At 40.0% G+C, this 16,000-nt stretch overlaps 2 protein-coding genes across 5 annotated transcripts in view; one reads left to right on the top strand and one right to left on the bottom strand.

Moving 5' to 3' along the window:
* Positions 1 to 4,777: 4,777 nt before the first annotated feature.
* On the bottom strand, positions 4,778 to 11,973 carry LOC307016355 (G2/M phase-specific E3 ubiquitin-protein ligase-like). 3 transcript variants are annotated; one of them, XM_079645419.1, is made up of 10 exons: positions 11,744 to 11,973; positions 9,329 to 9,541; positions 8,933 to 9,068; positions 7,933 to 8,471; positions 7,317 to 7,347; positions 7,021 to 7,169; positions 6,694 to 6,875; positions 6,388 to 6,560; positions 5,702 to 5,916; positions 4,778 to 5,541 (listed from the first exon to the last, which is right to left on the bottom strand). In XM_079645419.1, exons 6-10 carry the CDS (start codon positions 7,154 to 7,156, stop codon positions 5,285 to 5,287), a joined length of 963 nt encoding a protein of 320 aa, XP_079501545.1. In that variant the 5' UTR covers positions 7,157 to 7,169; positions 7,317 to 7,347; positions 7,933 to 8,471; positions 8,933 to 9,068; positions 9,329 to 9,541; positions 11,744 to 11,973; the 3' UTR covers positions 4,778 to 5,284. The 3 variants fall into 3 exon arrangements, with proteins under 3 accessions (XP_079501545.1, XP_079501543.1, XP_079501544.1); XM_079645417.1 differs by having other exon boundaries at positions 7,021 to 7,347; XM_079645418.1 differs by lacking the exon at positions 11,744 to 11,973 and adding an exon at positions 9,765 to 9,915 and having other exon boundaries at positions 7,021 to 7,347.
* aatka (apoptosis-associated tyrosine kinase a) overlaps positions 11,300 to 16,000 on the top strand; it is a 32,165-nt gene continuing 27,464 nt past the window's right edge. Inside the window, exons 1-2 of one of the 2 annotated variants that reach the window (XM_079645408.1) lie at positions 11,300 to 11,661; positions 11,758 to 11,872. In XM_079645408.1, coding sequence (XP_079501534.1) covers positions 11,791 to 11,872 — 82 coding nt within the window. In that variant the 5' untranslated portion in view covers positions 11,300 to 11,661; positions 11,758 to 11,790. The remainder of the gene's footprint in view (positions 11,662 to 11,757; positions 11,873 to 16,000) is intronic. The other variant, XM_079645409.1, reaches the window with a different exon arrangement.

Below are 16,000 nucleotides of genomic sequence, written 5' to 3' on the forward strand. Positions count from 1 at the left end.
TTGGCAATAGTAATCTTTACAGTATATAATTGAAAACTTGTAAAGCCTTTTGCCGATTAAAAAAGGAAACAAATACAATATTTAGGATGTGCCCGAAAACAAAACACAGTTGAGGGCTAGTTTATTCAGTTATTGGCAGTTGTACAGAGAACTGGAACTTAACCTCTTAATTTACATGAAACTAAATAAGGACAGAAAGACTGCAGGTGCATCCTGCATGAGAGAGAGAGTAGTTGAAAAATTAGCACTCAGTTGCGTCGAAATAGGGTCGTTACTTTTAAAATCAAAATCTTTATGCAGCTCTAATAGTAATCCAGTGCTGCTCTCTAGTGCGCATTCAAGAGCATAACACCCCTTACTTACTGGGTCTTGAAGTTTAAACCAAACACAGGCAAACAATACATTTTTCATCTATTGAAAGAATGGCATGCAAAGAGCACACTTCATGAGTAGCTACTTTAATTGTGTGTGCCTGTAAGAAAGTCTTACAAATAATGTACTATGATGTATATGCTGTATGCAATATAACCATTTCAACCGATTACTTGAACTAAAGACATTGCCTAAATGAAGGTTTATAATATTTAGGAAATTTAGATTGTGGCTTTGAACTTTGGGAGACTTTCGTCGGCACTTTGCTAAAATCTCAAAAATCTCTGCTCTACTACTAACAACCAGCAGAGGGCCAATAAGAGTGTGGTGTGATAAATCAGCAGGTGGGAGAGATTGGCCTTTAGGCCTGAAAGAGTCTATTCAAACCCAAACAAAGATATTTTTCTATCCCTAACGAGATATAGGTGGGGATGAGGATTATTTTAGGTTTAAAATGCAATGTAGCATAAGCATTGCTAACTTTGACCTCCTTTTAAGATATTTTTGGTCTGATCAATGCACAATCAGACATACCAGTTGGGCCCCTGCCTCAATTTTGCGATACACACATGCCAGTGCCACCATGGTGATGCCAGTGCTGTATTATGAGGGGCCGTACAGGCCGTAATTCATACTGGTCCTCTCACGCACATACATTCTCCTTTTACATACATATATTTTCACTCTTAGTCTTACATACATACATTCTCCTTTTACATACATATATTTGCACTCTTCCATACATACATTCTCCTTTTACATACATATATTTTCACTCTTACATACATACATTCTCCTTTTACATACATATATTTTCACTCTTACATACATACATTCTCCTTTTACATACATATATTTTATAATATATGCATGTCTGAAGACAATATATGTATGCAAGAGAAGAATGTATGTATGTATGAAGACAATATATGTATGCAAGAGAAGAATGTATGTATGTATGAAGACAATATATGTATGCAAGAGAAGAATGTATGTATGTGAGAGAGAAAGTATAGTGGAAACGGAAAGAGTATGGTTGAAACGGAAGGCAGGTAATTCTCGCGCTGTGATTGGCTCAGAAGGTCGAGCGGGGCGGGCTCATGTTCAGAACTTCTGATTCAAATCAACATGATGGAGGGAGAGTGTTAGGGTTAGATGACTCCGTGTAATATCTACCATGGTATCTACGGACCATTTGTTTTTCCTTATTAAACAAGTAAACGGAAGATTGTCTGCGAGGCGTTTTTGCTTTTGGGTTTTTACCTTACTAAATGGTCTAATGGTCATTGTAGCGAGGGGGGGGGGGCGCGAAACTCGCTGAAGTGTTTTCAAAACAAAAGCACTCGTTTGCTTGGAACGTTGATAATATCAAAAACAAGGGGAAACAAGGTACATTTAGCGATCACAACGAAAACGGCCAAGACCCATATTGAGCCCAGAGAATGGATATATAATAAGCCCGTGTCTAAAATGGACAACATTGTTAGGAGATTTAAACAATACAGCGATTCTGTCACTCAGCCGTCTCTCGCGTTTGTCTTTTCAAATCAGCTGTTCTTCATATTTTACAAATATTTTTGACTGAAAGTTCTTAATAAAACTGACACTGTTGGACTCGAGGGGAGAAGAATAAATGGACAACATTGTTAGGAGATTTAAACTATAAAGAGAGCCGTCTCTCATTTTTTCAAATCAGTAGCTCTTCATTTTCTTTTTACAAATATTTTTTACCACAAGTTCTTAATACAACTGACACTGTTGGACTCGGTACTAGTTTGACTGCTACTAACAATACATTGAAGTACTTTTACTGTGTACTTTGTGAGAAATACTCAAAGTCCTCTAGTAGCCTACATAATGCATGTTTTCTGCTATCTTTGATGAGTGATACAAAGACAATTTTACCATTAGTTCTTAATGATATTGATACTGCTGGACTCAGTAGTCTTACACCTACTACCACAATGAAGTAGCCTACTTCTAGTGTGTTTTTCGTTGTTGTTGAAATCCTCTGTCAAAGTACCCGCGCTCCTGAGAAAAAAATCAAGCCACTTCTGCTAAGTTTGATGAGGGAAAAACTGATTTTTTTTGTCATTAGTTCTTCGTGAGATTGACACTATTGGACTAGTGAAACTACTCCCACAAATACTATGAAGTACTGTGTACTTTTTGAGTAATCCTCTGTCAATGTCCCCTCCTGAGAACAAGTTTCTCTAATCTCTGCTATTTTGAATAAGAGTTAAAACACGTTTCTTCATGAGACTGATATTGTTGGACAGAGTATTTTAAGAGGATGGTAGACATGATATCAGCTCTACTTCCAGTCAGTAGGCCTACTCCGGCAGCAGCATTTGTACCCCTTGGAAAATCTATAGAGACTGGCCTGGATAGCTGGTCTATCCTTATTATATTAGCTTATGAAACCAGACAAAGAACCAGGTCTGAGAATAGCTTAGCACTGTTGCCTCCACCTGTCATGACTAGACATCAAGGCATACCTCGATACAGCATTTCAGGAGAGCAAATATCTCATTTGGTATCCCTTGGAATGAACTGGCAAAGCATTGCAACATGCTTAGTGGGTAAGCTGTCGGACTCTCTACAGGCATAGACAGCAGCTTGGCGTTCAGCCACTGACATATGCAACACTATCCAATGACAACTTGAACAGAGTTGTTGTTGAAATTCTTCAGCGCACCACAAATGCAGGTGAACGATATGTGCATGGGAGATTGAGGTCACGTGGGTTGCGCATTCAAAGGTGGCGTGTTAGACAGAGTCTGCAAGAAGTTGACCCCATTGGACGGTCGTTCAGAAGACGCCATGCAATACGTCGACGAATTGACAGTGTTCCAACCCCCAATCAATGATGGTGAGTAAATTCCCAATAGAACAACTTTGGTTGAATCAAGTAGCACAAACTCAGTTGTCAGTTTCTTACAATCCTCAAGTACTTATATCCTTTATTTGAGTGAAAGTAAATGTAAAAAGTAAACCCTTGATTACAAGTATAAGTCCTGCATTCACAGCTTTGAGTGTACAGCCAAATGGACTAAGCATCAAAAGCACAAGAGGTCATTATTAAGAATTGTTTCTCTTAGTTTTAAATTATTTATGCATGTCTAACCTTGGCCCAGTTATAGTTTTCCCACTCATGATTTACTCTAATTTTAATTTCTTTTAGGCACATAGATGGAAACCACAAGTTTGTGAGATGGAGAATGGTGTTCCACAGCTGTGTTGATGGTTTCAGTCGAACCATCATATACCTTTGTTGTCTTGACAACAACAGAGCCTCTAGTGTGTTGTCACTATTCATTGACGGTGTTCAGAACTTTGGACTAAAAAAGTCCAGGGTGAGATGTGATCATGGACTGGAAAACACAGGTGTTGCCCGTTTCATGCTTTACAGAAGAGGATTAAACAGACATAGTGTAATTACTGGCAGGTCAGTGCACAACCAAAGAATTGAGAGATTATGGGCAGAGGTAAATCGAGTAGTCTCATTTCATTTTGTTAATCTTTTCAACTTTATGGAGGAGCACGGTGTATTAGATTCACTTAATGAGCTCCATATATTTTGTCTTCACTATATTTATTTGCCACGGGTTCAAAGGGCTGCCACTGAGTTTCAGAACCAGTGGAATAACCATGGTCTTTCAACAGAACGGGGGCAAACTCCTCTTCAGCTGTGGCAAAGAGGCATAGTCAACAATGCAGGAACGCATAACCCAAGTATGAATGGTATTTATGATATAGACAGTGGCTTTGGGGTTGATGACAACAGACCACTCCCAGAGTTACAGACTAACAATGTTGTTGTTGTTCCATCTATTAACCTTACCATCAGTGACTCAACAATGGATACACTTCAGCAGTCTTTTGATCCATTTGAAGATGATGGGAATCATGGTATATATTTGTTTTGCAACCTTGTGTATTTTCTTGAAGAGAGGCATACCTAAAATCATAGAACCAAATGGCGTACCAAAAAGAAACAAAACCCCCCTCGACAGATACATGTAGGCCTATTTAAGAGCACATTCACATCAATAGAAAAGGTCCACACAGTATATGTACGGCCTTTAGTAGTGTAAAGCAAAGCAAAACACACCGACAATCTATTTCACAGACACTTAAACATATTGTCAGTTTTAACATACACTGCTTAAAAAGAAAAAGCGTTTATTTCAGTGGAGTAATGGGAAAAAAAGTTCAGCTTTTGTCCTCTTCTGTTCTATGGTGTGCTGATTTTGTGTTGCTTCTTGTGCTCCTACTGACTTCTCACATATTTCACTGATGCTGTATCATTGTATTTGACAAAGGACATCAAATGTTAAAATAATCAATACTTCAGTCAATGTATTAAGTTCTCCAGAGCCAAAAGCTTTAATAAAATGTGGTTTCAATTCACACGTGTTTCACTACTTTTGGTAACAATTTATTTGAACATTTAAAGTAAGACATATGGCTGGAAATGTTAAACATGGAGGTTTGAGCTCACTAATGCACATAAAGGTCTTAACATCCTATACACAGCAAGGATCCATTAATTGGAAGAAAACTGCAACCATGAACCTAAACAGTAACCTAACAATTGTACATCTTTATAAAACCTTTTTCTTTTTAAAACTTTGATTGCAAAATGACTGGCAACCTAATCCTGGCTAAAAATACAGAGCCAAGTTCCAAAGCCAATTGAAGTTTACTCAATAAAGTTGAATTTGTCTTTATTGAACTTTCTCAAAATCTGAACTGTACTTTAAAAGATGTTCCCAGCAAAACACTGTGGAATGATATCCACAATAAAAACGTGTCAATAACTGTTTGGGATTTTTTGAACTAAAATGTATTTATTTGAGTGTGAACTTGACCTTTAAACAGAATACTGAGATGGAGGCCTGCCCATGAATTAAGCTATGCCGAAACCCTGGGTATTTCCCAGTGCAAAGTCCATATTTTCCTGGAAGTCTATGTAAGAGCTGTGCAGTGGCAACTTCAAACAGTTGATGCAGGTGTTTGCAATGGGAAGTTTAGAAGTGGTTCCTGAGTCATAATTTTGGTGAAGAAATTCAATTGAAGGTGGTGGATCAAAGCCAATTGGTGGAACAGTATTGGCTCCAGTGGCAAAGGCAAGAATTGTCCTCAGCTTCTGTGTTCCCTCTTGATCTAGAGAAAAGTCAATACATCGGAAATTAGAAAGAACACAAACAAACAAAAAAAACACTGCACTTAACTGATACAATGTCAAGATGCAGTGCATTGTTAATTACAAGCGAGGAGATATTTCAGTTCATACAAGAAACGCTTTAAACAATTATACATTAACCTTCTGCATCTGTTAGGTAGTCTCTCCAGAAAGGAACAACAACTTCTTCAGCACTCCTTCTGTTGCTGCCAACTGTTGATAGGCGGATGGTGAAGAGGCTGTCAAGCAGGTCAGCTGTGAGGTTTGTAGGAGACCAGCATAGAAGGGGGCGAAAACTCTCCGGGTGAGCTTGGATTTTGTCCAGCACACCAAGTGTTCTCAGTCCATCCCGAAATCTGAGTAAAAATCACACTTGCTTTTTAAAGTGTTTTGATTGGCGACTTAAGTTTGAACTAAAGAAGCTTTTACATCTTCACATGTAGTCCTTTTTATACGTCATGGCAAGGAAAAATGACTTGCTTAGATGCTGTTCAAACAGGAGAAAAATACATGTGCGTATGTACGCGTGCGGGGAGGGTTTACAGTATTTTTGCTCTAACACACAACCCAAGCCCACAACTACTTTGTACAACAACTTTTAAATGGCTAGAAGCGCTCGCACCACAACCACCTGGCATTTAGTTTTAGCCTATGTGACACGATGATGTAACATAATACTGTCATGTGGCTTATATACGGTGCGGTTTAGTCGGGAAATTACCGCATACACTTCAACAGAAATGGCCGACAGAAAACCCTGAACACAATGCAATCTTCATGGGTTTCAATTCCTTATTGGAGGCAAAAAACTGAGGATAAAAATGTACCTCTCAAAAGGACTACGCACTCTGTGTATCACTTGGAACATCAGGATGTCATCTACAAGCAGATTCTTGTCTTCCAACCTCCGCAGCGGCCTCAGGCAGCCAGCATTGGCCAAATACTCCTCAAGTGGTTCTTTTGTTACTAGCAGATCTTCCAATGATTTACCCTCCGTGACCTTCCAATACATACAAAAAAACAACATTTGAAAGCGCCAACATTTGAACATATTCCCCTCTGCACTAGCTACTGGTGTAAAAAGAGACACACTTACAGCACAACATAGTCTAAAACTGAGGAAAATAAATTACCCTCTTAATTTTTTCGTGCAGGTCAATATCCGCAACATCTTCCAACACTGGCTTAGCCAATTCTGGGCCATCAACAAGGCAAGAGAAGAGAGTTGGGGACAGAAAGCCTGCGGGGGAACCGCCATGTACAAGGCTTACTGCAATGGCCCTGCCTGCAATAAAGTACCGGTCCTCTCTCATGGCTAGAAGAAATGACAATTATTATATATTTGACAATGCATGCGTATAGAGACTTGAAAAATGCCTGTAAGATCATATAAAACAGTGACATACATGTAATAAATGGTTATCTGGAGTTTATCATGTGAGATTACAATCAATACATACCACTACTGTCAAAGGCCAAGTTCAGTTTGCCTTCTTCTCCCTCAAACATTGGAGATTTTGGCAAAGCTTCCATTAGAAGTCTTAGAAACTCTCTTCTTGGTCCACCCAAGTCCACAGCCTCTTCAGGTACTCCCATATCATCAGAAAACCTGACAGAAAAAAGTGTGACATGGATCGTATGTCCCTCGTTTAAAACCCCTGATGGCTCCATCCAGGACTGTGGATCGGTTGATGTTGAACTTGCATTTCTTCTGATGATTTATTTTTGTTGCAAGATCTTGCAAAATATCTCTCACCGGCAACAAACATCCCGTAGCCATCCTGGAACTAGCAAGATAAATAAAAGTTAGGGCACACACACTAGTTTTGAGCAAGTAGCATTATGTGTGTGTGTGTTGTTCATGATCATTGACCATTTTGAACTTCAGTACATAATTGTCACGTACAAAGTATACTAGTATAGTAGAAAGTCAATAGGTGGTGATATGTAGCGTAAGCTTGCAAACTAAACTGCGTTCCTGAGAATGCTCAGTGGCATCTGCCATTCAAGTAACCTCTCCTCTTGAGAGTAACAATCTTATTGCTGTTATTAGTCTTGAGGAGCCATTTCTAAACAAACTAAAGTAGTCGCTCTCACCAGGGATGAAGGAATGTGCCACTCAGTGGAGTGGTGTGACTTACTGTGTTTTAAATAGTATTTGGACAACAATAGAGGTCTAACGCACAGGGGATTCAAATATCCGCACATAATGTCATAAATTATGTCATAAATCTTGATCTAATTTATCATTATTTAATACCACATGGTTAAACCTACAGTGCGGAACTGTGTCTACCCTCCGACAGTGAGTAATTTAAAAAAAAAGTGTTGACGTGTTTTTGTAAGCCCTCCGAGATCTTTTTTGTACTAACCTTTCACTCTGCAGGCTTGCTAGTATAGCCTGGTTCAATTCCTCATCAGAAGACTCGACAGACAATGCAGACATTATTGTAAGGTAGCTATCATAGATTGCTGATTGGTGGTGTGTTGAGATAGAGGGTAACACAGGACAATGGTTTGCTGGAGTGCTGCCCGGAGTTGGATCAACAGAAGTTGTTCCTCCAAATGATGATGTAGAAGGCTGACTGCTGGAAGGGTAGCTTTCCAGCGAGCATACTGGCAGTTGAGTAGAATAAATGCTCGCTGATGTGCTGCTGTGGTAGGGTGAGATACTGCTTTGGTAGGTCAAGGCAGGAGTTTGAGTGAATGACGTTCCACACCCAAGTGATGAGGCAAAAGGTTGAACTGCAGAAGTAAAGTTTGGTGGGGAGGCAGTCATTGGACTGTTGAAAGTGTCTGAAGATGCATTTGATTGTCTATCTCGTGGTCGAAATGAGGAGCGCAGCTGCCTTGCTGAACCAGTGTTTTCCGTACAAATGTTGTCCTCACTGCTATAGCCTGTAACCTCATCCTTGGAAAGACATAAAAATAATTTTCAGATATACTACATTTCAACTGTACACTGAAGAGTATCTGGAAACACTTGGATTAATGATTATATTGCTAACAATTATTTTTACTGTCCATGCTTTAAAAGTGACATCTCCCGACGAGTACCAGTATCCCCTTCTATTATTAGCTCTGTTAGTCCAACTAGGCAGCAGCCAATTAAGTCGATTTCTGTGCTTGGATATAAAATGTAAAACAGGCATTCTAACTCTGCATTAGTCTATAGAAGTACAAAAATAAATAAACACATAGCTAGTAAAAATTTTCATGACTACAAAGATGAAATTAAAGTTCAAGAAGAACATACATTTCAAATGTCAGAGGTAACTGACAACATTTAATCTTCAGGCATGTTTATACACCGATTATGGGTTATTATTTTTACAATGTTCTGCAGGTTAATTCAAATGTGATATCACATACCAAAATTGACTTTGATGGTCTGATGTATAGGGCTTTCGATTTATACACTTTATGTATGAGATTTGCATCCAGTTCCTGTCCAGCACGCAGTTTTGGCTTGATCAATCTGTTGCCACATGCCATCAGAAGCTCTAGGCTGAAAAGCAGTGCGTAAAATGACAAAAGGTAAAAAAATGCACAAGACAAATTGAAACGGATCCTCTGACAGTCTGTTTTCCATTTCCTCTTTGATGATGGCAGTCAGAAAAATAAATGAGAACGAACGTAAGTGATGCCACAAAATCAAATGTACTAGTATGAATAACTGGCTTAATAGGTTAGGTCCTTTTTTCATTGGAATAGAATCACTATATCACAGTTTGGACTGGGACTGGATGATTACATTAAAGGGCTTACCTCACATCAGCTGAGAGTTGTTCTCCAAAGGCATCTCTAATTTGATCAGTGACAGTCCTGTGGTCCCAGGATTTCTGGAATTCAAATCCATTCAATATATGTCCTTGTTCATGCAACTGTTGCTTTGTCCGATGCTTTATGACAGCAGTGCTGGATGGTCCCGGAAGAAGGATGATGTCTTTGTTGAAAGTGTCATGATAAACTGTTTTGGCCCTACAAAACAAAGCAGATATTTTATTTTATATTCATTAAAAGATAATAATAATAATACATTACATTTATAAAGCGCTTTTCCTGGTGCTCAAAGCGATATATCATATATCATAAATAAAGTGTTGTCTTTCTACTGAAAGACAAAACTAGACGTAGCTGGAAGTAATACATTAATTATCTTCTTAACTTACAATACAGAAGTGTGTCAGCCATGTGTCCTCACCTGCTCTGTAATGCTTTAGATATTGACCCATAGACAACATAGAATTTGATTAACCTCTTCTAGCAAGATTAAGTTCATCAATATGTATGCCTGACTAGCTGTCGGCTAGCAAGGGAAATTATTTCACATTCCCCACCTTAAACAGATTGGGGACTAATCAACAGCATAGCAAGCTAAAAACATTAGCGTGATAGTTAGAAATATGTAAACTTAAACATTCATCCAACATTTAGTAACGTTTGTTCATCAAGTTGTAGCTCAATATTACAGTAGCATACTTGTCATTGTCCATGGAATTTAAAAGCGTGTGAAGAAAAAAATACTTCAATTTTCTACACATCTCGATTGACATGTGTACAAGTGTTACACAGTTATATTAGTTGTCATTGTATTAATCGGAAATAAAAGCCTTTAAGGTCTATTCAAGATTCAAGGCTTTTATTGTCATGCGTACATAGCTACACGGTAGTTATGTCGATGAAAACCTTAGGTCACAGGCTCCTCCAACAGAGCAACACAATAACACAGATACAATAGATAGATTCATCTCCCTCCATCATTTTATTTTGATTTGAAATCCGAAGTTCTGAACATGAGCCCGCCCCGCTCGACCTTCTGAGCCAATCACAGCGCGAGAATGACCTGCCTTCCGTTTCAACCATACTCCTTCCGTTTCCACTATACTTTCTCTCACATACATACATTATTCTCTTGCATACATATATTGTCTTCATACATACATTATTCTCTTGCATACATATATTGTCTTCATACATACATACATACATTCTTCTCTTGCATACATATATTGTCTTCAGACATGCATATATTATAAAATATATGTATGTAAAACGAGAATGTATGTATGTAAGAGTGAAAATATATGTATGTAAAAGGAGAATGTATGTATGTAAGAGTGAAAATATATGTATTTAAAAGGAGAATGTATGTATGTAAGAGTGAAAATATATGTATGTAAAAGGAGAATGTATGTATGTAAGAGTGAAAATATATGTATGTAAAAGAAGAATGTATGTGCGTGAGAGGACCAGTATGAATTACGGCCTGTACGGCCCCTCATGGTCTATGCTTGATACTCATACTGCCTGCATTATCTGACAGTGACAAAACAATCCGACCCCCATGCACAGCGCCGACCCTTTCACCGGCCAAGAGTATCTGGGGAACAGTCTTGGATGGAACACGTGGTGGCCTATATCAGGATAGAGGTACGTGACGTCCATGCCTGTGTTCCCCAAATAAGTTAAAACCTAAAGTATTTCAGGAAAATGTTGTCTTCAAAATGACCCTACATGCACGCGCACACGCTCACTGGCAGGATTCCTATAGGCTGGCTGCGTAAAGTGTGACAGAGAAAGCTTGGGCAGTAGGCCTACGTGATTTTTGCTCTTCAAATTAAAAGCCCGACTCAATTTATCTCGTAGTCCTGAGCAAGTCCGTTCTATTTTGAAAGGTTCAAACGGAAGTAGTTGCTAATTTTATGTGGCTTGACCCTGGTGCAAGATGTCGCTCATTCTTTCTGGACCGAAGCTGAAACCCATGCGCATAGCTGTCCGTTTTTTTTTTTAAAGAACCAGATGCTCGCCTACCATGTAGTACGGACATAGGAGCAAACCGAGCTTTATTCTGAAAGGAACACAAATTGAAGATCACCAAATGTTTGGAGCAGCCAAGATTTAACAGTGAAAAACGGGTGACCGAGTCGGTACATCAAGCCTGTCCAGAATTTCAGTCAACTGGAAGACAACGAGACGGTATTTTATTCTCAAGAAAATAAACTAACAGATGTTGTGAAATGGAAATGACTGTCAACATCTGTCCCCAAATCTGTTCGAGCTGAAGGTGGAGCAGGATTTTTCGCTGGGCTCTCTGTGAGGTGTGATGGAATAAAATGCTGCGCATTACCGCTTAGGTTACATGATTCTCAAAAGCACCTGAGTCGGGAATTTATCCCTAACCTTTTTGTGTTTAGGCTTCTGCTGTCTTCTGCTACGGAACGAGGAGGATGGTCTTTGTCCTACATGTGATTGTCATGTCTTCGGCGTTTTTCAATCCCAGTTTTGCCTTCAGCTCCCACTTCGATACAGGTAAGGGTCAATCTGATGAACGATGGCGTTTTTCCATTATGTGTCTTCTTAATCAAACTGAGCGATATCTGGTGTTTCATGTAGGGCCACGCTGTGTCTGGCTTTATCATTGTACACACACACACACAGCATTTTATTAGTCACCATCATCATCATCATCATCATCATCATCATCATCATCATCATCATCATCATCATCATCATCATCATCATCATCATCATCCGCTCCCACAGTGAGCTTAAATATTCAAAATTAGCATAGGTATAGTTGTTTTACATTCAATGACATCTTAGTGACCAGGGCTAAAAGTTAAGCCTGCACATATTCTGCATAGTCCTACACCCTGCATCTAAATGTGTGTGTATGTGTGTGTGCTGCAACATCACAGAGGTGACATGCTGACAAAGATATAATGCAGACATGCTTGAGATGGCATTCTCTTCGCCCGTTTTAATGCAGCGTTTATGAATCCTCTGGACGTTGGCGTGATGGGGAAGAGGACCCAGGTGCTGCTGCAGTGCTACGGGACCACCGAGCAGGAAGTCATGGCTGTCCTGTGTAGGGGCTTGAATTAGAGCAGAATAAATAACGGTTTGCACGTGTACCCTGCAATGTGCTGAGCATACAAATGACAGTGAGTCCAGTCAAGTTTTGGACTCTATCAGTCCTCCCCTAACTGCATTAGTGATCACTCTTTGTCCAAGTATTCCACCCACATACCTTCCTGTGACTCCCCACTTCATATTATTTGCATATCTTCTCGGTTTTCCACCAGAACGTGACACTAAAAAGGGCTTCCATTTAAAGTCAACATTTATTTGTAAGAGAGTCCCTGTGCATTTTGGAAGTTGATGTGCTCACAATCAGATTTCATTTATTCCTGTATTAGTCCCACAGCGGACATTATAGCAAGAAATCATTTTGACTGTCAACATCCAGTTAAAAATAATGAAGTAATGAGAGCACACTTTCAGATCTAGAACCACTGCTTTTACAGTCATAGTTTTTTTTTTTAATGCAAAACCCAAGATAAACGATAAGTTAATAATTCCAAAGACTGTAGGTACATTGATATGACAACGCATCTTTGAAGGATTTGTTTATTAATAATGACTTACCTGTTCCCAATAATATTCTGCTCTGATTCATAATACACTGCAAAGAGAAACACAAAGGGGTTTAGTGTTCTGATATTTGGAAAACCATGACAAAAGCACTTCTCGGTGTGGAATGTGTAGTGGGTGCTGAGCTGGCTGGTTCTGCAGTGAAATATGATACAAACCCACCCGAAGAGTGCAACCTTTTAATTTGAAGCAGGATATTAAATGGTTCCCAGCTGAATTATGGGTAAAATGCCTGCTGACTGTGGCTCTTGTGGGGCATCTTCTAATTTAATAGTGTTAGTGTATTCTTCCAGGAGTACATTTCAGGTTTTAAAAATAGTCTCTCAGGAATGTGCAGTGAAACATTCCTTTATCTTTTCTTCGGCTGACAGTAGCTAAATGAATAGCCTCAGCGACAGATCAAGGTGGAATGCATTGGGATTGGTTCTCTTTAGAAGCATGGTGGGGCCCGAGTGGGCGTGTACAAGTAGCTTGTATTTAGCATGAGGAGAGGATGGATGTCTGTGTCGTCACTCTCCTGTCATAATGATCTACATTTCTCATTAGAGGAGCACCTCGAAGCAGCCTGTTCCTCCCTAATGATTGATCTGAGGATCAGTGTTGCCTAGGGGAGAAAGGGGCTGTGTGAGGAGGCCAGTGCTAAGAACAGAGTTATACATATCAAACAGTTACAAACACAACATCTAGAGTTTGAACTGTAGCAGTGCTCAGCTGCAATTCCTCTCTCTGTCCTATGCACATACTCATGCACACAAACACACCAAGACAGAGGTAAACTAGAGGCTAGGTAGGTCGACAAGCTGCACGTCATTATGAAAGCCATTTGAGGATGGATGTAAACACCATGGCAGGATTTTTTAACTCTTTACCATCAGCCCTCACACAGCGCCGGGTCTTGTTTCGTGTGCGGCCGGGGGGAAAGTTGTGTAAATGTGTGGCATTATGCACCGATGACAACCACGACTTGCACCTGGCTTACTACTGCTTCAGCACCTCGGAGAGCTCTCCCATCAGCGAAGGGAGCAGATGTGTGTCTGTGTTGGCATGTGTGTGTGTGTGTGTGTGTGTGTGTGTGTGTGTGTGTGTGTGTGTGTGTGTGTGTGTGTGTGTGTGTGTGTGTGTGTGTGTGTGTGTGTGTGTGTGTGTGTGTGTGTGTGTGTGTGTGTGTGTGTGTGTGTGTGTGTGTGTGTGTGTGTGTGTGTGAAGAGTATTTGAAAACCTGGGTGCATCCTGTGAACAGAACTAATATGCATCGCTTTACTGTCGGGGCAACCAGAAGAAAGACTGACCTGAAAGGCATCACCGGTACACTGACAAGCTGACAATGCAGCAGTGTGGAAGTCTTTCAGCAGTCTCCTCTGGTGCCTGGAGGTGGCAGTGGCAGCTAGTGCGAAAGCTATGGATTGTATCTTTGTGTAAACGCATAACAACACACACTTTTCTATCGCTCACACACTTAATGCACATTCCACATACAGGAACATTTTACACGTGCCTTTGTGTAAACATGGACACGGCACTGCACCTTTGACCAAGGTGCTACTTATATCGGAGAAGAAGGATGTTTTGACTTGCTCTCGGAGCTCCTCCCACTGTCTCGGTCACTGCTGACTATTTGATTATTCATCTCTCCATGTGTAACCGAGCACTTTAGTTATATAAGTAAGCCTCTGCAGGAACTCAAACAAGAATGAAGTGGATTCAAGCAGTCAAGTGGAACCATGTCTCCTATGTGCTCTCTGTGGGATGAGGTTCTTTTTGTTTCATAATGGCTTGTGTGTGTGTGTGTGTGTGTGTGTGTGTGTGTGTGTGTGTGTGTTTGTGTGTGTGTGTGTGTGTGTGTGTGTGTGTGTGTGTGTGTGTGTGTGTGTGTGTGTGTGTGTGCAACTGCATACTTGATGGGCTTCATTATGTATTTAATTTGTCACCAAACATCAATTATTGTCAGTGAATTTAAATAGTTGAGCAGCCTGAGAGCCATTTTATGATGATGATGATGATGATGATGATGATGATGATGATGATGATGATGATGATGATGATGATAAAATGACAACAGAAAAGAGAATCCATGTGTGTTCTTGTGTTCAAAAGGACCACTCATCGATAGGTGAAACACATTCGGGTCAAAAGTGCCACTGTCTTAATTCACTGCCACTATTCAGAGCACATCCTCCTAATATGTGCTTGGACCAAGAAACCAGAATAATATGGCAGGGAGAATAGGTGCATGGCAGCCAGCATTACTCACACTAACTTGTTTTGCTCAGGTATGTTTGTGTCTTTCCACTCAAACAGGCACACACATCTCCACAGAAACACACACACACGCACGCATGCATGCACGCACACACGCACGCACGCACGCACGCACGCACGCACGCACGCACGCACGCACACACACACACACACACACACACACACACACACACACACACACACACACACACACACACACACACACACACACACACACACACACACACACACACACACACACACACACACACACACACTGCCTTGTGTCTGCATCATGAGTCTCAAGGCTCAAATGTCATTCCAAGTGCATATTTCTATGTCTCATATGGTTTGCACATGCATCTAATTTGTGTGTTTTTAAGTATGCAAAAGCCCTAAACGCCCCGATCACGCCCTCCTGGAGCCATTGTGCAGATAGGTGGAGATGATTTACTCATAAATTATACAATAGATTGTTTTAGCCTTAAAACAGTAATGCCTATGTTAGATTGCTCCCCTGCCAATATCAACACATTAAGTTAACATTTTAAGCAGAGTTTAAAGAAGTTTGTTGAAAAATCAGTTGTTAGAGCTTAAAATAAATGTGAAGTATTGTTGTTGAATATTGTTGTTTTTTTTGTATGGATTTTAACACCGTTTATCAAGTCAAACAAAGAAAGCACTAACTCATCTTTATTACCTTTTAGCATATGATTTCAATAAAGAAAACTCCTAATATGTCGGGTTGTAGCATTATTGGATATT

Source organism: Notothenia rossii (assembly GCF_949606895.1).
Source record: "Notothenia rossii genome assembly, chromosome: 8".
Lineage (NCBI taxonomy): Eukaryota > Metazoa > Chordata > Actinopteri > Perciformes > Nototheniidae > Notothenia > Notothenia rossii.

What these genes read in the sequence shown, in the direction of transcription:
- LOC307016355 (XM_079645417.1), bottom strand. Translation starts at nt 7,231, where the DNA reads ATGGAGCCATCAGGGGTTTTAAACGAGGGACATACGATCCATGTCACA. An exon ending in TGCACGAAAAAATTAAGAGG is followed by an intron (nt 6,561 to 6,693) that starts GTAATTTATTTT and finishes ATGTATTGGAAG; the next exon opens with GTCACGGAGGGTAAATCATT. An exon ending in CTACCTAACAGATGCAGAAG is followed by an intron (nt 5,542 to 5,701) that starts GTTAATGTATAA and finishes ACTTTTCTCTAG; the next exon opens with ATCAAGAGGGAACACAGAAG.